This window comes from Drosophila subobscura, chromosome J, assembly GCF_008121235.1.
Source record: "Drosophila subobscura isolate 14011-0131.10 chromosome J, UCBerk_Dsub_1.0, whole genome shotgun sequence".
In the NCBI taxonomy this organism is placed as follows: domain Eukaryota; kingdom Metazoa; phylum Arthropoda; class Insecta; order Diptera; family Drosophilidae; genus Drosophila; species Drosophila subobscura.
The window spans coordinates 17,911,594-17,934,051 of NC_048532.1; the positions used below are offsets into that span (position 1 = coordinate 17,911,594).

General features: G+C 45.4%; 1 protein-coding gene and 1 long non-coding RNA gene across 2 annotated transcripts; one reads left to right on the top strand and one right to left on the bottom strand.

The window, feature by feature from the left end:
- Positions 1 to 43: 43 nt before the first annotated feature.
- Positions 44 to 15,258, bottom strand: LOC117893988. The gene is made up of 2 exons (XR_004648833.1): positions 14,890 to 15,258; positions 44 to 339 (listed from the first exon to the last, which is right to left on the bottom strand). It is a non-coding gene; the product is annotated as an uncharacterized LOC117893988 (long non-coding RNA).
- A 110-nt stretch (positions 15,259 to 15,368) lies between these two features.
- LOC117893971 (amidophosphoribosyltransferase) lies at positions 15,369 to 18,039 on the top strand. The gene is made up of 3 exons (XM_034800775.1): positions 15,369 to 15,527; positions 15,593 to 15,762; positions 16,521 to 18,039. Exons 1-3 carry the CDS (start codon positions 15,482 to 15,484, stop codon positions 17,946 to 17,948), a joined length of 1,644 nt encoding a protein of 547 aa, XP_034656666.1. The 5' UTR covers positions 15,369 to 15,481; the 3' UTR covers positions 17,949 to 18,039.
- Positions 18,040 to 22,458: the final 4,419 nt, after the last annotated feature.

Consider the following 22,458-nt stretch of genomic DNA (forward strand, 5'->3'; position numbering starts at 1 on the left):
AGCGATTGTTTTCACTGCTGTGTTGCGTGTGTTTGCTTTTTTGGAAGCGTCGTCCGTCGTAGCTGGCAGCTATTTATTGTTAAATGAAGCGATTTGTTTGTTGTCGTTATGCGTCGAAGCGTTAAAACATTTTCGCTTTATTTTTTCTACTCTCGAGCAATTGTTTTTGCACGGTAGCGGGGAGTGTGCGTCAGGGTATAGCCTCAGGTTCAAGTGGTTGGGATTTTTTGGCACATCGCCTGCTGGATCAGGTGGCTCATGGCGGGCGGGGCGGAGTGACTGCCTGCCTGCCATCTAAACGCTGCTGCGGATGTGTGAATTCCAAACAAGCGGCGGCAGCTGTTGAACATCCAAGAAGAGAAAGAGTAGAAGGGGAAATGTGTTAGAGAAATGCAAAAAAGCAATGTGTTGGAATCTATTTTTTGTACCATAAATTCCCATAAGGAAAGGCTTGGAGATGGGTGAAGGAAATGAAGAAATTTCTATGGAATTAAAGAGTTCTGGCAACTTTTCTGTTTAAACATTAATCAAACGTCCTTTCTTAATGCATTCCCCACATCATTGACTTGACTTGAGTTTCTACCTTGACATTCTTTTGGCTCGAAAGCACAAGGGAACCCACATCAGCGATTCTCAGACATGCTAACTAAGCCCTTCACGATTCCCATACTCGCGAATGTACGCAAATGCCACCGTGGGCGTTTGTCTCCGCCTAATCCGCTTTTAAAGTAAGTGAACGAAAAAAATACAAACCGAAAACCGGAAATCACAAGTCAAGTTGATGAACTGTCGCTCCGGCTGCGTTGTCCTCGTCTGAAAAACGGGCAAGGAACACACACAAGAGACACATGGATGGCACCTGCAAAAAAACTGAGAGCAAAAAAAAACTTTGCAGACACATTTACTAGGCCACCGAATCCCACCACGGTCTGCACCTTTCGCTGTTAGAGATTTACGCATTTATTTTGCATTTTTTATATGTGCCACACAAAACATGCGCGCAGATTTAAGGAAATATCAGAGAAGAGACACAGACAGAGGCCAGAAACCAAAAGGTTTCACAACGAGTTGAGTTGGTTAGAAACATTTTTCGGTTCGGTTGTCGATTTGCCTTGCGTTGACATGACAAAAGGCGCAGATCTGCATACATTTGCATGTCATTGGACAGCGGAGGGAGACTGGAACGCATCATCAGGCAAGGACACCGAAATCCCCTTAAGACATTGAGGATTGGTCCAAAACATGCCGTTTGCCCACGTTAACAATATGTTAAGTTGCCTTAAGTCAGCCTCCCAGAGCTTCAGTCACCAGTCGCCCGTTTCCCTGGTGCCCGTTGCCAGCTCCAGTCTCGGACTCAACGAGTTAATCGCTTAATGTCTACCCCCAGCCCCCAGCCACCAGCCTTTGGCTTTCAGTCATTTGTCAGCTGTCTGTTTGTGGGCTGCTGCTGCTGCTGCTGGAGTGGGTTGGTTTTGGGCCCATAATTGCAATTTGTTTGAATTAACTGGTGAGTTCTACGAGCAATACAATTGACAGCAAGGAGCAATAGTCACCACTTGAAATGCCCATATTTATTGCCTTGCAAATGGCTTTCGAGGGCCCTAATGTCCTCTCACTATCGAGTGACCAGCGTGACCACAGTGACCTGCCCCCCGGCTCCCGCAAAAGGTACACGTAATAAATATCAAAAGCACCCTAGAGGCAAATATTTACTTTAAAATTGAAACACCCAACCATCTCAGCCCACCCTTTCTGCCAATGTTTGTTCCCAAGCTGCGTAAGTGCGTGAAAGGGTTGCCCCTCGAATGTGGGAAAAAAAGGGAATCCTTTAATGGCCTCGCTTTTTGATGTTTCCTGAGCAGAGCCGTGGGTGTTGGCAGGCAATTGGCCAACTCCCCTCTATCAACACACACACTTGCCTTGCCTTTCCTCTACTCATTCGAGTATCTTAGTCTTTATCGATAGATAAAAAAACGTTGCATGCTCTGGCTGAAATTCAATTTGAAGCTATTTTCAGCATTTTTATTGCTTACTAAATTGTTTTTATAGGCTCTTCTAACAAAACCAGCAACCTCTTCCCTGCAGCGGGGGGTCGGTTCGGGCCATGGCACTTTAATTTCTTTATTTCCACTGTCTGTTTCTTTTTAGCTATTTTTTGTTTCCTTTCTGCTGGCTTCGGTTCGGTCTGCTGTATCTGCCACCCATTGGCTCCTCTTGTTGTGGCAATTGCCAGACCATAAAAATTAACAATTAACAGACCGCTGGAAATGAACAATCGCAAATCGCGGCTTACAAAATAGCCGTGGAAATGCCATGATATACAACTGGTAGCCAAAAACAAAAAAAATAGCGTGTCACAGTTGGGGGAAAATGAAAAAGAAATGTTAATATGAACTGGGGAATACTCTGCTGGGAACATCAGTAACTGGAGATTGAGGAATGGAAATTGGAGGTTTTAAACAAGTGAAAATTTGGGATTTTAAAGATTAATAACTACGCGAAACTTAGGATCATTGCTGGCTCTAATCCTATCCACATGATGTTCCACTTCTCCAACCTCTTTATGGCGCTAATCCACCCCATCACAGTTCTCTCCATAGAGCATAATTATGAGACGGAAGACTGGCAGGCAGCTTTGGCCCAGCATTGTCGACCAGCGGCGGACAGCACACCGGCAAAAAGGGTTATGAATGTGAAATTGTCATGCAAGAATTAGCCATGTTCTATGTTCTGGCCACGTAACGAGTATTTCGTTACATTTTATATTTATTTTTTTCCCTTTGTCTTTTTTTGTTGCTGTTGTTGTTTGCCTTTTCGTTGGTTTTGTGGCTAACCGTCACGTCACGTGGGGTTTTTTATGGCTCCATTCGGAATGGAATGTCGGCAATTATTTCCGAAATGCTGGAAAAACATTGCTAAATGTTTGCCCGACGCTCAGGAAACGTAAACATTTAGTGTAGTCGCTGTTGGTGCTCCTGATTTTACCTATTCCCATACCACAACCCCCTCACTGTTACCCTATTCTGGAGAAAGAGGGCGTAGTGCCTTCGTCTCATATGCATTCATAACTAACACGATGGAAAATGCATTTTAATGTGCGCAAAAATCCAATTTAAATTCAGAGCATTTTTCCCTGCTCTTCTCGCTGGCAGACGCAGCAGCAGCAGCAGCAGCATGCAATCACAAAATTAGTTGACGACGAGATAAGAATTTTAGTGCTCACAAATACAGTGACACAAGCACACCCATACATGTATGCATATATACGGGCATGTCCCAAGTAGTATAATGCGTATAAATCAACGAAAATATATGGAAGTCTAAGGATGAGAAGGCAGCCCCAGCAGCTGCAAACAAATTCCAAATAATTCCTGTGAGCGACGTGGAAAATTCATTTGACAAAATGCACAAAAAAGCAATTTCAAGCTGCAGACAAATTGAAAATATATGTAAGAAGAGCGCAGGTTGGGTGGGTGTGGTGCTAGGTGGCACTGTGGATTCAGGGTGTGTGGATGCTACGTAGGGGCGTGGTACTGCAGTGACAGTTGAGTAAATAAATATATGTACATAGCCCCACACACACACAGCAACACACAAGAACACACAGAGGAGACCGAGCATGTACGAAGATGCAGCCACCACCTAAAAGTATGCTACGAAAATAGTCGAAGCTGCTGCTGCTGCGCTGCCTCTTCCGTTTGCCACTGCTCCCCTCCCTCACACTTCAACCAACTGCCACTGCCACCGTATGTGTGACTGGCGCCTACGATTGTGTGTCTGTAGATGTGTTTTTGCCTGAGCTTTTCTGCTCTGTGGCTGTGTGTGTTGCGCTTTGCCATTCGCGCGTTGAAAATAGGAGGAGCTGAGAAAAACTTTCCATGCGCAGTTCAAAGTGCAAAAAATACAGATAAAAACTGGCAAAAAATGTATGGGGAAAGATGCCTTAAAAATAGTTTATTATTTAGCTTGACATTTTTAAAATTCGTTTAAGAATTAATTAAAAGTTCTTTGAGAATATTAACACAATTTTTTAGAGAAATTTCCAATGAAGAGAAAGAACAAGAATGAATCTTCAAAACGGGAAAAGTCAGTGGAGCTTCCTTCTATCTAACTGAACAACTATCATCAATGCTGAGTTCTTTCCTCATTCTGCAAACCAAAAACTACAAAAAATCATTCACTTTCAGAGCATTATTTGGCATCCCCATTAAATATGCCCGAACTTTTTTTTGGCAATATCAAATTTAACGCTGTTACATTCAATGTGAAATTCGGCAAACCCTTTTTTTGTTTAGTCAACCTTTTATTTCCATCTAATGCGGAAAAGGCGGATCGCTTTGCTTGTCATTTGGTTGGGTTTCCCCTGCTGCCCCATGGTAAAGTTCTCGTAGAACATGTTACCAAGTTTGGGTTGTCGTTTGGGCTGGCTTGGCTAGCACTCGCTTCCCGCTGTGATATATATCTCTGACTATTAGCACAGCAGTCAGGCGGCTGCAGCATTCGAAGGCCCAACAGGCCGTTTAGCGCCATCAAACAATTCCCGCTGGCTCAGCGGCATTCACGCGTGCGCAAACGGGTTCCACAGTGCATCAGAGATCACATGCCAGAGGATCCCCAATGGTTGCCAGCTGAGAGCAGAGCGAGAGAGAGAGAGAGAGAGCAGCACCCAACAACAATCAGTCGATTGTCACAGATATTTGTCATGTTTCTGTGCCTGAAACTGAACAGAAACTATACTTTCCCTGCTGTTCTCGCTTGGCCGGCCCCGAACGCTGCGACGACAACGTTCCTTGGCTACACAACGTTGTAAAAATGTCAATTGCATTTGCTACCTTTTTTTTCTACCTTTTTCGTTGATTTTCTCGCATTTTTTTAGCATTGGTTTTGTCAGAGTGGCTTTCTGGTTTGTGCCAGTGGCCCCATGTTCATCGATCGGATTTCATGTAATTACATTGTTTTCTGATTCATAATTAATTTGATCTGCCCCCCGTCCAGTCCAGTATGCTGCCTGTCCTCAGCCTTAACTTGCATTTTTGCTGAGCACTCCGAGCACTGATTTTTACATGAGCTGGCGGGGCAGGATGGGCAGGGCAGGGCAGGAGCAAAAGCATCTGTGGCAGACCCAATCGAACATTGATAGTTACTGAGTGATGATTTAATGAGGCAAACGTGGCATGTTGTGAATGAAATCAATTTTGTGAATGTGCAGAATGGCAAAAACAATGCCATCACATGATGAAAACATCTCCAAGGGGCCCAGCAGCAGCACCAGCAGCAGCAGCAGTGGAGACACATTGAGAGACAGAGAGACATTGCTTGGAGTTGTGCTGCTGCTGCTGCTGCTGTTGGGTGTTGTAATGAGAGACTTATGAATCAGTGCAATGTTGATTGAGGCCCCGGGCTCTGTGGCAAGTGCAGCTGCCAATGTGTTTCCCTTATTAGTTGGATATTACTACAGGTACCCGCTGAAAGCGCTCCAGTTATGGCTGCAAATTCTTTTCTACTAATTAAAAGTACACCACGGAGTGTGTACAGCCCAAAGATGAAATGAAAGCCTGCCTAATATATTCATATTTTTCAAATTTTGTAGATTTCCATCTTAGATTCCACAGCTAACGCGCACGACTTGTGATTGACAAATTAATGCGGATCACAAATCAACACCTCAACAAGTTTATCAACCCACCAAAAAAAAGGCACAAACGGAGGCAGAGCCTCAAAAAGTGAAAAACCCTCCGCGGCTCACAACCCCCTGGAAAAACAAAAATTAATTAAAAACATCAACAGAACGCGTCGAGATTTACAAATGTCGTTGCTCTGGCTCGTACCTCTGGCTCCTGTTGTGGAATTAGTTGGGATGATTTCCATGCCTGGGAATGGGTTCTGGCTGCGAGCTTAACTCTTGTCTCTCTCTCTGGTGGGTGTCACACCTTGCCGCTGATGGCTTGATAAACGATGGGCCACAGCGACAACCGCAGAACCAAGCCATTCATTCATGGTTCACGTAACCGTGAACCAGGGGCTCTAATCAGCAACCCTTTTGTGCAAGAGTGCGACGCTGAAATTGGGTTGCTTTTCCCCAGCTCTTTTCTTTTTTTTTTCTCTCTTTACTTTTTTTTTGATATGCAGATTCGGGGTGATGATGATGTCATTCGGTGGCTGACAAAACGCTTGACTGATTACACTTGTATCTGTTTGTGTCCTGGGCTCAATATGCTGAAGGATTTTAAATTGTTGTGGACGACTCCCCTGATCCCTGACTGACTCTCGCTCTCTGTCTGCCTGCCTGCCTGCCTGCCTGCCGCTTAGATTGTGTGATAAATTTGGTTTATTGAAAGGCGTCAGTGCGTGAAATGATGTGTGTCAATTGCATGAATGTGGCAGCGCTCCTCAAACCACTGCTCCTCCATCTCGTCTGGGTTTCCCAGTGCTTTGTGTTGCTCCGAGTTGACAGCGATTATGCAAATCGTTTGAGCCCGAGATAGAACTGCATTAATTTCTATGTGGTTTGCCTTTGTCCAGGTCTTAAGCTCAACCTCTCTATATACTCGTGGGAGACTCGGCAACTTAAAGTTTTGCCCGGTCCTTGGCCAAAAAAGGTAGAGGAAAAGCGGCAAACTATGTGCATGGAAATTTGCATTGTTGCAAAATGCTTTCCTTTGGCTGCAATAAATTTTCAATCTAAATGCTAAGCAAAACGTTCTCGAAAAGCGGCAAGAACACTTTTCCTTTGCAGTTTTAATAAGCAATTAAAAGTTAATCGCTGATGGAGTGCATCCTCCTTTGCCCAATCTAAATTGCTCTTTAAATCACCCACATATGTGCCCAACATTATTGCTGCTGCTAACAGCATTTAATTTATTGTTTTCATTTGTCGTGTGCCCCAGAAAAGCAACCGCAAATTGCTCAACAAATTGTTCAAATTGTTTAAAACTGCAGCCTGTCGACTCTCATCACATCATATATCTAAAAGCACCACCTCAACGCCTCATTGCACACCCCGATCGCCTGACCCTCGTGTCTGACCAGTGCCTGCCCGAGGGGTGCATTCTAATGTGTGTGTGTCCACTGGCCAGTGACCATCGATACTCGATACTCCCCCTCTCTCGTTGCCCAGGTCAATGCGACTCATTAAAATAATTGATACGCTTGTTCGAGCAACGCCTTTACACCAATTTAATTGATAGCTGTCCGGTGTCCGTTGTCTGTTCTCCCCCTGTCCCCTGCCCCCTGTCCATTGTGTGTGTGCGTGATTTAATTTTATCGGTCCCCCGTTTTGTCCCTCTTAATTAGTTAATAGATTTTGCCTTTCTCCTTTTGCCATTATGATTTTTACTGTCTGTGGGGGATTTTTCTCTAAAATTCCTTGGAGGGTTGTGGCTTCGATTGTGGTTTATGGGCGACGCTCGTAAAATGCTTGCCAAATTTGTTGACAAGTCAGCAATTAATTGCCTGATAAATGGCATAACAGAGAGTTGTCTTATGGCAGAGGATTTGGCACGGACAAGTGTCGACTTATGGATGCACTTGCAGATGCCAGATGGGAGATATTTGATGTGGGAGAGGGAGGTGCAACAGCTACGGCAAATATAGGAAAGAGGTAGCTAAAGGTGGTGCTTATGGTACAGGGTTTTCAATTACTTAAAGAATTTGTCAATGGCATAGCCAAAGTTATTGCCTCCTTCGTTTTCCCTTTCCTTTCCTTCCTCTACTCTCAAAATGCTAGACTCATCCATAATACCCTTTCTACTACTCTCTCGCTGGCTAAATCTTTGATAATTTGTGCTCGCCAGTAAGTAATTTTGGTTTTATGTCGGCTCCACTGAGGCGGAGCCATAAAACTTTTTCTAGCACTGCTTTTTAATTTGGCCTCCTGCTGAGAGCAGAGAACTTTCTCTGTGTCTTCTGCTCGCATTTCCTCGCTTATCAGTTGCGTGTAATTGTCGTATAGAAATTAACAAGAGCTGAAACAAAATGGCGCTGGAAACGACAGCAAAAGGAATCACCGAGGGGGCAGAGCGACTGAGCTGCTGAGATGCGCTCAAGTGGCGAGATAAAAGAGCACTCGACTTGAGTTAATGACTTCCATGCGCCGTTGGGGTTCGACTTAAGACGCCATCTTTATAGCAATTGTCCTTTGCTTTGTGAGCTCTCAGCACTTATCCTGCCTTCCTTTTCTTTGGGGGAGTCGGTTCTGCCTGCTGTCCATGTTGGCAAGTGAGCGTGGCAAATGTTTTAATGGCGAACGTCGCGACACTCGAGTGCAGTCCTTGCTGCTGCTGCTCGACAAACCAGAGGCTGAGAGCTGATATAAAGCTGAGGATAACAGCAAACAGCAGACATCCTGCCGTGGAGCACCATTGAGGCCTTGATTTCGTTTGCTAATGAAATCACGTCCAGCTACCATTTGGGCCACGCCCTGAATATATATTTTTCTGTTTGATATTTTCCCCATTTTTGCCCAAAAATATTCTTCAATTTGAATTTTAATTGCATACAAATATGCTTGCGCCTCATGTGTATGCTCCTTTCAGCTCGCAGGAGAGCCATCAATCATGATCGATCAGCGGGGATTTGCCTGATGATGATTGTGGCCCACAAATCCTGCATGCCGCATGATAAATGCCTTTTTAAATGCATTCTAATGCGGGACAGACATCTCCCAAAATGTGAGCTATGGAAAGGAATGAGAGCTTGGGCCAGGGTCCTGTCTCGTCTGAAAGGCATGTCAAATGTTGGTCTGTCATGTGTCATGTGTGTGGCCTGTCCTGCATGTCCTGCAAGGGTCTTTGTGTGAGACCAGCACTCAGCAGCAAGCAACTTGCAAAATATTATTTGCATTTCCAACTTTTGTTGATGACATTTTTCATGAGAAATTTTAATGTATTTTTTTTCCCGAAACTCTTTTCCCCCACTGCTGCTGGTTTGTGCTTAGGATTTTTCATACCTGGGACATGCCCATTCACACTTTGGGATATTAATATATGCAGGGCCAGGCTTTTAACACACTCCTTCCACGAGTGGGTAGGGTGGAGTTGCCTCGAAAACTTTTTCCATATGAGAATGCGTTTTGTAATGAAAGTTGTGCCGCTGAAAACATTTTCAATATTCATGTGCCGCTCTCTGTGCGTGTGTGTGTGTGTGTGTGGAAGATGTAAATGTGGCTGCGAAACTTTTTAACATTTGTATGAATATAATTTAGAATAAATTTCATAAAAATATATTTGCCCGAACTGTGTCCAGTTGGAAGCGAAAATACCAGGCAACAAAAAAATACAGCACAGCAAATACATTAAAATTCCATTAAAAAAGCGACACATATGAGTGCAAGGAGGATGCGCCGGCAAGTCCTTGGCATTTACTCTTCAAATCCTAAGCAGCACGGACTTCCACTTAGTTTGTCCCCGCCAGCCTAGTGTCAGTCGCATTTGTGGTCCTGCCTTGTCACAATTATTGTATAAATTAACGTCACACACAAATGTTACGAAAAGTCGCCAATGAAGTGGAATGATGCGTGCCCCGTCCATCCAGCCAACCCTCCGCTTTGGTCTATCCTCTTAACCGCAAATGTGCCTAATTTTTCGTTGTTATCCTTTGTTAGTGCCATCCTTGTGCTCGGCTCTTGTCCGTTCGTCTGACTGACTGAAAGTCTCCTAATAATGCGTAAAATTTAATGCACCATTCCGAGGCGAAGAGCAAACTCTGCTCGCCGCGACAAGTGATTCCCAGATTTACGACTTCTTTCGGGGATGGTTTGGTGTCCCTTTTTGTTGTGCTAATGTTTGGCGTTTTTATGGCTTGCAGCAAATTTGATTTATTGGCAGAACTTAAGCGTTGATTTTGTTTGCAAAGTTGTGAAAAGTTTCTGGAGAGAAGAGCAGAGCAGAGTGTGGTGTGGAGTGGAGTTCATCATATAATTGATGCGATTTGCGGTTCATAAAGTGCAATTGGCTGTAAAGTGGACAAAAGTGAAGAAAGACAAATGTGCTCACCCATATGGATGGATATTTTCGGTGCCCTGCCCTGCCTTAAGATTGATCTATGGAGACTGGAGACTGACCTCAAAAGATGATCTATTAGCGGAGCAGTTAAATGTATGCCCAAACTAGATCAGATCTCCCTTCACCCAGTTGAACTGGAACAGCAGTTTCTCATTTCCCATGCCAGACACAGCCAGAGCAGCAGCCACAGACGACTTTGACTCTGACGACGACGAGTCGCCCTCATTAGTTGACCCAAAGTGTCCGAAAACTATGCAATTTACATGCACAGAAGCCCCTCCGCGATAGAACCCACGAGAACCCAATAGACCATGGAAGATAACAGCGGAACAGACACCAGAGACACCACCAGAGACAGCAGACAGAAAACGAGTCTCAGGTATGAAGCGGCAGAGGGCCAGGCCAAATGGCGAGCGAATTATGTTGTACGAGTGGCCACGAGTGGGGGGTAAAAGTCCGAAAGATCGTTGCGGGGCGATACATAAAATTTGAATGCGTTTTGCATACATTAACCCACTGTGGCTGGCCAGCGGTGGTAGTCCTAGCCCCAAGGGGTGACCATTGGGCATCGTCTCTCTGCACGTTGACTAGAGTTAACGGCGACCAGAAAATGTGTTTATTAAATTTTATGATTATTGGCCTGCAATTGAGCTGCTCGCTCGCCTTGGGAATGTGTCGCTGGTGCGAGTCCCAGTTCCAGTCCAAGTCCCAGTCTTCCCCGGACTGCGTTTCGTTTGTGAAAATTGAAATTTTATGCGCACAAGAGCCATTCCAAATCCATTCCATCAAAGAATGGTGTAGAAATTGTCTGGAAATGCTCTGAAATTCTCACGCGTAACTGGAGCATTTTGGTGGCTGTATCTGTTTCGGTATCTGTATCTCCCCATTGGTGTTCGGTTACCATTTGTGTTGCTAATTCAATTTACGTTACTGAAATGTTAATTAACTGAAGAGGTTCTCTCCTCTGTTGGGGGTTTCTCCTTTTTGGCTGTTATTTTTTGGGTGTTTTCTGTGGGGGCTTACACATGTTCTGCTCTTGTTTTGTATCTGCCTAAAGTGCCACAAATTGAAAGTCATTAAGATTTTATGGTGGGACACGTTCTCTGCGAGAGAGAGAGACTCTCTGACACACATCAATCAGTGGATGATGGTTGGCTGGCTCATTACGAATGCACAAGTTGACTTTAAACAGATTGTGTTGGTCTAGTTCTTAAAGATCTAGCCGTGGAGGAGACATCTGTAGCTCACCTATTGGAAAACTAATTAGAGGCAAAGACTCAGCGACGGGGCGTGGTGCCGGTGGTGGCTACACATCGCTGGACAATTTCAACGTTCTTCAAATTGGCAACTAAGTAAACTTGAAGGCTGGCGGCGTAGAGCAGGTCCGGCACCGGTATACACGCCCATTTTTCAGGGGGGGAAGGGGACTTTGTTGTGGCTGCTTCGTTATGCAAATTTGTGTCAGAGCGCAGAGACGAAAAAAAAAAACAGTAACGACGGCAAAACAAAGACAGAAATGAAAATTTTGAGCTATATAGTAAATAAAGCCTCGTGTATATATTTGAAGGCAAATGCAAATTGTATATAAAGAAATGCCCGAAAAAGACAAATAACAGAACAGAAATTTAAGCGCAACGTCGCGGATTTCTTCATCTTTGTTTTTTCCCCATCTTTGTTCGCTTTCTGGAATAAATAATAAACGTAAACGAATTAAAAGCGTTGCCCAAACGAACTGTGGTCCTCCGGCTGCCAGTTGCCACAGCTCAAGGAGCTGTCCCCTCGATATTTCTTGGATTGGGATTGTCCTTTGGGTTTTGTTTACTTGAATCCAAGTTGATGCGGCTTTCAATTAGTTTTAATTGAAATTCCGATTTGCTCAAGTAAAAGCAATTTGATTTTTGTCTTTAATTAAAGTTTTTGCAAGCATTGCAATGGAGTGCTTTTTGAGATAAAAGATTCGTGATTAAGTTGATCGTTGAATGAAGTTTTTGAGAGGCTTAAGAAGTGGAGAAAAAAGGGGATTGAGTGTAGTTGTGGATGCAGTTCGATGGGAGGAAGTTTCATTGAGGCTTTGGGAAGTTTTTTGTTGCAGAAATTATGAACAAATTAATTTTTGGAGTCGAATTACGGAAAGTCTGATCAAACGAAGCAATAAAGACTGAATGAAGGTTGAACAATTTAACTATTTTAAGAGGACAATTTCTTACAGGAAGGATAATATTTTACAATATGTTTTCTTAGCTAATAAATGAAGAAAATGCTCGAAGGCCTCTTGGTTCTGCTCCTTCTAAGCTTCTCGAGCGAGAAACTGTTGCACTTTGCAAGCATTTCTTCTGCCACTTTCTTTTCAGTTTGATTAAGTAATTTCCAAGTTATTCGAAAGCCTCGCCAACAAACCAGTTGCCTGCCATAACTATCCATAGAATTGTGTACACATCTACGGATATTGGCAACCCATCCTTTGGCTGACATTAAAAGAACATTTTATTCAATTGCGGCCAGCGAAGGAAAACAAATAAAATTTATTTTTTTGGTCACTTTGCGGATAGAAGCAGAGCACATAAAATAAAATGAAATGATGCGTTGAAAGCCAAAGCCCGCAGCTACTTTTCCTGCCAAAAAAAACAACAAAAAAAGGAGAAGCGGCAGAACGGGGCGGGGTTCGGGGTTGGGGCCCATGTGTGTTGTTGGCCAAAGGATGGACAAAGCAGAGCGGGTGCTTCCAGGGTGGTGGTGGTGGGTGCTGCAGCAGTGGGTGGGTGTTGGGATAACGTTTTTGGTTCAATAGACAACGCACACACACACCACACACACACACACACCACACACACACACACGCACACTCGCACAGAGGTTGAGGGGTCCAGAGCCATTTGATGATTTTTGCGTCACCGTTGGTCAAAATCATTTCGAGCTCAAGCAACTGGAAACTGTATAAAAATAATGAAATGAGAGTGGGAGAGATGTTGGAAAGACAGTAGAGAGAGCGGCAGAGAAAGAATACAAGACAGATAGAGATAGAAAGAGAGAGAGAGCGAGAGAGAGCGAATCGAAACCAACTTGAAATAAATGGTCAAAAGAAATAAACAGTCCCATAAAGAATAATCATTCAGAATTTCTGCTGAATTATGCATGAGGCAGACAGTCCGTGGTCCGTGGTCCATGGTCCATGCTCCACGGTCCAGGAGCATCCGCAGCATACTGGACGCCACGCCAACAAGGAGGCAGCCGCACCATCAGCGGGGGGTGTGGCACTCACATATGCGAAAAACCTCCTACCATGCCACCACATCTCCTCCCTCTCCACTGCTGCTCCTATGTGGAAGCATCATTTTCCTCTTTATTATCTGTTTGTTTAGTTGAGGCAGAATGGGTGTGTGTGCTGGATTTTTATCAGCCTTCTAAGCAGTTAGCAGTTAGAACAGAATTCCACTTTCAGATACCCTTTTTCTTTGTGGGTGTATTGTGTTCATGGCAGCTTTTGCTTTACCTAAAGAATGTGGCAAATATCTGACTATTTTTTAGACAAAAATCATTTTCATCGAACAAAGATTAAAGCGCAACCGAAGGCCTTCTCTTTTACTCTTATTTGTACACATAATTTCTAAGGTTACTTCCCCCAGTCAAGGGCATCCTCAAGTCTATAGTTCTCCTGGTTGTTTTGCTTTGTTGTTTTGGTAGGTGGATAAAAGGAGTTGCTGGCGCTGGAGTTCGGTATCTCCCGTGGAGCTGTAGCTGATGCTGGACGGCTCCCCGACTGTTTGGTGGCGCTTGCCAAAAGTCAACCAACATTCGCATAATTTTCGATAAAGCTTTTCGCCAAATGAAATTCAAGTGGTTACACATGTCCCTGGCCAAGGCAGACCCCAAACCCAATCTCCGCCTCGGGCCGCGGCGATTTTCCTCAATTCGGTTGGTCATTTTTCTTGGACAACCCCCACGAAAATACTCACACTCCACACACTCTGGTTGCGATGCTCAGTCATTCTCATTTCCACATTACGAGTACGACTGCGAGTCCCAGTCCCAGTCCCAGTCCGATTGTGCCGCATCTGATTATCTCTGTTTTTGGTTGTTTGTTTGCTTAGTTCCCTGATAATAAAAGGTAATGAAACCGCCAATACAGAAATCTATGCGGGTTATCTATACAGGGAAACCCATATCATACAGGGCCCAAATATTTCACACTGTAATTGTAATTAATTTGCAACGTCTAGTCGGACATGTCGTCGGGACAGTGCAAAACTTTCCTAACCCTAAGCCACTCCGATCTTATACAATACCATCATAAATACGGCGGTGTTCTGTCTGGCTGCCTCAGTTCGGCTCAACATTTACTCGGGCGCTCTATATAGAGCGACTATCAGATAGACAGACCGCAACAGACGCTTATGCCTGCGGTCGTGTCGATTGCATCAGATGCAATAGATCGAAATCTTAATCAAAAATCAGTTGATCCCCACTAAAGTTCCAAGTTCTCAACTTTTCCAAAGCCCAATAAACACGTTGTTTATAAATAATGTAGAGTATATATGTAGACTATTATTAGAACATTGATTGAGTCGAGGGATTTAGCTGGCGACTGCAATTTGTGATTAAAAAAGATCGTGCGATCCATCCATTTGCATCGATCAACCCTCGCACCACTCCATTGGGGGTAGCGATAGCGCGCAGTCCCAGTCCCATTGCAAAATTGCAAAAGAAAAATCTGTCATTAATCTGTTATTGTTTACGTGAAATACACTCGCGCACTCGGCGGCACTCGGTGTGTGGAAAAATGTTTCTAAAATGCGTCAATGAACGCATTTTCTTCTTGGCCATTGCTGATAAGAAATGTGACAATAATCAACATAAATAAAGCATAGAATAATAGATGATAAACACTTACATAACAGAGTGTAGATCCAGACGAAACGCTCTGTCTCCAGGGGGGGGGAACTTCAACTTTGATCTTGAATTGCATGTGCCGATTCAGCGGGTTCACCTGATAAGCGCCGCCAGTCGATGCCGATTATAGCGATTAAGGGACTCGTGATCAAGCCCCAAAGCTAATAATTTTGGACAGCCTGCTAAGGCTAGACAACAGCCATCAAGCGGTCATTGAATCATCAGCGAAACGTGAGAATAATTTGGCACATTTCGAGTGTATCGAATGAGTATCTGGCATGCGGTTCTGGCATCGCCTTCCTTCTTGCCGCCTCGATTGCATTCCCAGCAGCAGCAGCAACAAATTTCCATCACTGCAACGGCTGATAAGTGTATCAGCTGACTGACTGTATCTCTGTATATGTATCTGTAAGTATGATGAACGGAGGTTTAATTAGGCGCTGCTGTAACATGAACATTCATAATTCCACTGGCATTCAATCAATGCAGTCGTGAATAAACCCCGAGTGATCTCCCCATCGATCGAGTGTCTCAATTCTCAGTACAAATAAAACAAAGCCAAATAAATCAAATCTATAAATAAAAACCCAAAAATGGCGCAAAGTGATGATAGAAATTGCTGTGCCAATTTGAAGAAAGGTAAGCGGTTAATTCCTTTTATAAATGTTTGTTGCAAAGGTTTAATTTTGTGTAATTTCTGACAGATGAAAGCTGCTGTCAGGTGGCAAAGGAAGTGCCTGTAAAGACTCAAACCGCAAAGATGTTTCCCGACAAGATCTACAAATCGGTGCAGGCCAAGGGTGTGGATGCCACGGGCATGACCTGCGAGTGCGGCGTGTTTGGCGCCATTGCCTGCGGGGATTATCCAACACAGGTGTGAAAAAACTACCAAAGAGATTTTATTTATAAGCAGTGTTTACTCAGAGTTGCTTTTCTCTAATCTGATACTGCATCAAAGTGCTGTGCAATAATTAGTAGTCTGTGGAGGATCGTAAATCTGCATCAAAAGATCGCAATCAGTTTATGGATCGTAATACTCGTAAAAGTTTCGATAATCGTAGACAATCCTTTGATAATGCAAACCATAATCAACGTTTCACGAGCCGCACCTTAGTTTTCGATTCCATGCATGATTTATGGATCACTAGAGCTCACAATCTTCGCTGTCATATGCAGATCTCAGACGTCTGTCTGTATGCAAATCACTTGCAAGTGGGTCAATAGTGAGCCTTCTCCTGCTACCCACTGCTTCTGCCCCTACCCCTCTCTCTGCCCCACTGATTTTGCCCTGAAAACTGAGTTTCTAACGAGGCTATGGCCAACGCCTGGTGTCTGTAGATGACGTCAATGAGATCGCAGCCACACGTTTTTTGCGGTTTTAATCAGTTGTCGAGAGATGTCGATGTCATCGTCATCATCATCGTAATCGTTGTTGTTGTTGTTGTTGTTTCTGCTGCTGTTGTTGTTGTTCCTGCTCGTGTTGTTGTTTCTTTTGATGGTAAACAAATCGCGGAAAATAACAGGAACATACTAGAACACACTCAATCGGGCAGCGGGATCACATTATCGGTTATTCTCCTCCTTCCCGATTGATCGTTAAAATTCGTTTGTTTATTCTCCCTCAACTTGCAGCTGGATATTGCTCAGATGATCTGCTTGGGTCTGGTGGCCCTGCAGCATCGTGGCCAGGAGTCGGCGGGCATTGTCACGAGTCAGGGGAAGCTGACCAAAAACTTCACCGTACACAAGGGCATGGGCATGATCAATAATCTGTTCAACGATGAGGCCATACGGAAGCTGAAGGGCAACCTGGGCATCGGCCACACCCGCTACTCCACCAGTGCCGCCTCGGAAGTGGTCAACTGTCAGCCGTTTGTGGTGCACACGGCCCACGGTGCCCTGGCCATTGCCCACAACGGGGAGCTGGTCAACTGCGAGTCCCTGCGCCGCGAGGTCCTGGAGCGCGGCGTTGGCCTGTCCACGCACAGCGACAGTGAGCTGATCGCCCAGTCCCTGTGCTGCGCGCCCGAGGATGTGTCCGAGCACGACGGACCCAATTGGCCCGCTCGCATTCGCCACTTCATGACCCTGGCCCCGCTCTCCTACTCCCTGGTGGTGATGCACAAGGACAAGATCTACGCGGTGCGGGATTCGTATGGCAATCGGCCGCTGTGTCTGGGCAAGATCGTGCCCGTGGATGCGGGACATGCGAACATCGAGGACAAGCTGGCCGAGGGCTGGGTGGTCTCGAGCGAGAGCTGCGGCTTCCTCTCCATCGGCGCGCGGTATGTGCGCGAGGTGGAGCCGGGAGAGATCATCGAGCTCTCGCGGAACGGCTACCGCACCGTGGACATTGTGGAGCGGCCCGACTACAAGCGCATGGCCTTCTGCATCTTCGAGTACGTGTACTTTGCCCGCAGCGATTCCATGTTCGAGGGCCAAATGGTCTACTCCGCCCGCCTGCAGTGCGGCCGCCAATTGGCGCGCGAGTCGCCGGTGGATGCGGATCTGGTGAGCTCCGTGCCCGAATCAGGCACAGCGGCAGCTCATGGCTATGCCCGCGAGTCGGGTCTGCCCTTTGGCGAGGTGCTCTGCAAGAATCGCTACGTGGGACGCACCTTCATCCAGCCATCGAATCGCTTGCGGCAGCTGGGCGTCGCCAAGAAGTTCGGCGCCCTCGCACAGAATGTGGAGGGAAAACGCATCACGCTCGTGGATGACTCGATTGTGAGGGGCAACACCATTGGACCCATAATCAAGCTGCTGCGCGATGCTGGCGCCACCGAGGTGCACATTCGCATCGCCAGTCCCCCGCTGCAGTATCCCTGCTACATGGGCATCAACATACCCACCCGGGAGGAGCTGATTGCCAACAAGCTGAGCGCCGATCAGCTGGCCGATCACGTGGGTGCCGACAGTCTGGCCTACCTCAGCGTGGAGGGACTCGTGCGTGCCGTACAAATGAACAAGACCCATGTGAACCCCATCAAGGCGGGCTACTGCACGGCCTGCCTCACGGGCGAGTATCCCGGCGGACTGCCCGAGGAGCTTAGCTGGTAGTCGGGGCACACTCCACTCCACTCCACTCCACTCCCTTAGCCTTAATCGTAGTTCTTAGCTCAAGTGTAAATATATAAATATATACTTTTAATTTTGGGTCTTTGCACCCCCCACCACACCAGCACCAAGCACACACATTCTAAATGCTAATGGCGAATGGCGAATGGCCATCAACGTCTGATTATTGCCAAAAACTGTCTAATGCCATAACTTCAATTCATTTCAATTTATATTTCCAAGCTCTCTGTTTGCCAGTTTCCGGCTCTCCACGGATATAGCCCTCATATCATACAATATGGTAATCGTGTTTGCTTTTTTCGCCATGTCTCTCCATCCGGTTGGTGCCTCCATCCCGGTCTCTCTCCTCTCTTCTCTCCTTTCTGGCTTCTCCATTGGGGCGTTGCAATGTCTAAAGCGGGGCGTTTAGGGCGTTTAATCCTGCGGAAGATGTCCTTGCGGTTATACGTGGCAGTTGCTCTTCCGCCGCTCCACCTCCTCCTCCTCCCCCTCCTAAGACATTTTTTTGCTTCTATTTTTTTGTATGACTCGCCGGGTACTGGAGTCAACAATGTCATCATTATTCTTGAATATTGTGTTGTATTTTCGCAAACAATTTCGCTAAGCTGCGCGGCATTGGCGAAAGTATGGCAGGGGGGGAGGGGGACAGAGATGAGGGGTGGCATTAGAGAATGGCAAGGCATGGCACGGAAGTGTGGCATGGAGGACATAAGAGAAGAAAATAATATGCGCCGTCATTGTAACTCGCTTGATTAATTCTTTGTGTAGGGTATCCATGGAAGAGGCGGCGCATTCTGGCTCTGTTATGGGGGAGCTTTCGTCGGCAAAAGATTATATGAAGAGGTGATCAATGGAGGATATTTATTGGGGAACAAACTCTTGGAAGAAAGCTCTGAATTCTAAGGAATTTTATGGCATAAGGAAGACTTCCTCTCCCACCTCTCTATCCCACATAAAAGTGACTTCTTCCCAGAGATAGTTTTTCCTTCTATCAGTACTTCTCTTCCCACTCAAAGTAGCGCATCATCGTGGTCCCAACAGTCCCCCAAAACCGCACGGAAATCTCTCCCTTGACTCCAATCCCTATCGCCCCATTCCATGGTCCCCAAACCCGAAGTGGCTACATAAAAGAAACGACTGCTGGCAACATTGAAAACAGACGCTGGCACTTCTCTAACACAGCCATCCGCCGCCTGTCGTCCGCCGCTTTGCTACAAGGATATAAAAGAAGGACCAAGAAGGGTCCACGTCCACCTCCGCCCACACCCACACAAAACAGCTACAAAAAATGAGAAGAAGAGAAATAATACTTATATAAGGAACAGTTTGCTTATGTGCGCCGTCGATCACAAGCACAAACACACACACAGAGCCTGGGCACACTGCCACTGCCACAGACAGTGACAACTAAGCACACCCACTCCCCCACCCTTATCCAACCCCAATCCAGGGGCTCTATGCCATTCGCTCCTCTCCTTCGTTGCGCCGCAAAACATGCTTTAAATTTTTTAATAACGCCAGGCTACAAGAGCGCTGACGCCCACGTCCGGACCCAGGGACTTCGGGTACTCCGGGTACTCCCGGACCGGGGATCCGCCCCGCCTCTGCCTCTTGCCTCGTCGTCATTTGCACAGAAGTTATGTAAATTAATGTTTACTTAAGTTCCCCATGTTATTCCTTCTTGGCAGTTTTTTTTTTGTTTTTCGCCTTGCACTTTCCAAATGTTTCCTACTTCAAAAACAAAAGCAGACAGCGACGAGGTGGGTTCTGTGTCTCTGCTGCTGCTGCTGCTGCTGCTGTGTTGAAGGTTGCCTGCCCCCAAATGAACGTTGGAAAAAATTGCAATAAATTTGCGAGCCGCTTCTGCAATTTAATAAGAAGCATTCAGAGTGGGTTGGGACAACAGACTAGCAGTAGCCAAAAGACAGATGGAGGTGTGGAGAGGTGGGAGGCAGCATCATCATGCGGAGCATCAAGATTATTGTTGAGTCAAATGGCTGAGTAAATATATGAGCCCAAAATTATGGCAATGGCATGCAAATGAAATGGCCAACGATGTGGCGGAGGAGATTGGATGATTATGAAGCCATTATGCTGGCACTTTATTGAAATTGTCGCCAAAGAAAATTTAATTTAAACATCACACCACACAGGAGGAAGACACGACATCCTTGACACTTAACACATGCAACAAGTGAGAGCTGCGTCAACAGACAAAAGGCAAACAAACGGCCTCAGACACCTTACACCTTGCACTGTGTGCCAGCTCCATGTCCTGCCACGTCCTGCTCCTTGACAGGCACGCAAAACGTGCCTGGCATGCAAGACATGCGACGGCATGGCCCCCAAGCGGCACAACGGATCAAATGTAATTTTCTGGCCAATAGAGAACACTTTGTGTGTCGCTCCTGAATATCCTTCTACAGTTCATTAGCAAATCAAACTTCCGTCTTGTACTTCAAGACATTCCCAGGCATGCTGGCTGGCAGGCAAAAGGGACAAGGAATTTGCATTCCTTGAACCCCTTGGAAACGACAAGAAAACTTCTTGTTTTCTGGTAATTTGATTTAAGGGCTTTGGCTTTGGCTTGACCACATAGAGAACCCACCCAAGAACCATTTAAGTGGTCAACAGGGACCTCAGCATATTGGTTAATAATTATCCCAAAAGAACACCAACTAAATCGGACTTTAAAGTGAGTGGCCACAGTTTTACGGCTAATTTTTCATTCCCCGAAAAGAAAATCTAATCAAATGGATGGTCTACGTCCGTCCGCCCATTTATGGTTAGCTTTGAAACTAAATTTGCATAATATTTGTAGACAGCTCACCGCATAAAGTTTGAGTGGACTAGACGCCGCACAACGTTTCCACAACTTTGCGTTAATTTTCTAAATATTTTCTAAAAATGTTCAAATTGCATTTGGAGCACTGAAACGAGCAGACGACACTGATGCCGCAGGGCCAATTCCAGGCTAAAAGTTGCCGTGCTCCATGCCAGAGAGAGACCCCAACCCCGCCTGCTACAAGTTTGAAAATTATAATTTAAAATTATGAACTAAAAATAATTTAATTTTTGTGGCTTGCACGCAGCAGCTACCCAGCGAAGTAGTTTAGACGATGATGATGATGATGGGGAGGGAGGGGCAGGAAATTGAGTGCATTATACATATATATAATGTTGGTTATTGTGCACTACAGCAAATACAAATACAACAAAAGCGCGTTGAGCTAATAAATATGCATGAAGTGTGTGTTGGAGTGTGTTTTGGCTGAGTGTTTGTGTTTGTGTGCACAAAAGAATGCAATTTCCCTTGTAGGAGAAAAAAAAAGGCTGGGCGGCGGCCCGGACTGCATTTGACATCGCGTGCTTTGGTGCGATTTTCCCGCTGCATTGGCCAATTCTGAAGAGGCAACAAAAGATAATAACGATAATTAAAGCAAGCGGCAAACCAAATCTCTGATTTGAGTGACATGCAACAACCAAATCATTCACAGCGCTGTGCGTCGTGCGGTGAGCGAGAGAGAAACGAATACGAGTCGAGTGTGAGTGCGAGTGTGAGTGTGAGTACTCGTAAAAGAATGAATCCGCCATTTTGGGGGCTGTAATACTTCCGGCCATCGTTGTCACCATGTGCGACAATGCATGATGAAAGCTGCACTCTGATTTGTCTGCACTTGCAGAAATTTCAGAGCAAAATTGTGTAACGGATGCTTTTGCAGGGGCAATACAAATTTAGTAAAATGTGCAACAAAATTGTAATGATCCCTGCTACATTTGGATCCCCAGATTCCTTTTTTTCCAACTCTATGGGCATTACAAGTTATGTTTCTCTGGGAGATTTTTCTCCACCAAATTGTCATAATTAATCCATTACACCTAGTAGTTTTTCGCCATGTGCATGGGCGGGCCAATTGGTTGTTTGGATGATGGCGTTTTGGCTGATTGTTGGGTTGTACACACATGGGTTCTCTTTTGTTGTGGTTGTTGTTGTGTTCGTTGGGGCAGCACCTGGGCGACGAGCGGTGGCTGCATCTGTTGTGCTTCCCATTGCGTGTAAGTTCATTATGTTGCCAACATTTGTTGTTCATTGTGTGCCTGATACTGCAACAACAGCACAACATCCGCAGTCGCAGTCGCTGTCGCCGTCGCAGCCACCGTCTCAGTCGCAGTTGTCTGGCAACCATTGCAAATTTCTACATGGTCGCTCAACTGAAAATTGTTTGTGCAGCTCTGTGTTGTTTTTTTCTACCTGTGTATATTTTTTACAAATTTTTTATTCACATTGTTGCTGTTGTTGTTATTGTAAGGCAACAATTTCCCGTTGCTTGAGTTCGTTTGGCTTGCAGGCAGCGCACACAGATTATTTATTATTTTAATTAACTTATTTTAATCCAGAGAGAATCCAGAGGCCTGTAATCAATGCAAAGTCACCCGAGGGCTTATCAAATGATATGCTTAATTTAATTACAGCTCCCCATTCAAAACTGTT

Excerpts from the sequence above, each read along its gene's own strand:
- LOC117893971 (XM_034800775.1), top strand. The coding sequence starts at position 15,482 with ATGGCGCAAAGTGATGATAGAAATTGCTGTGCCAATTTGAAGAAAG. Across the intron at positions 15,528-15,592 it reads CTGTGCCAATTTGAAGAAAG|ATGAAAGCTGCTGTCAGGTG; the intron begins GTAAGCGGTTAA and ends AATTTCTGACAG. Across the intron at positions 15,763-16,520 it reads GCGGGGATTATCCAACACAG|CTGGATATTGCTCAGATGAT; the intron begins GTGTGAAAAAAC and ends CTCAACTTGCAG.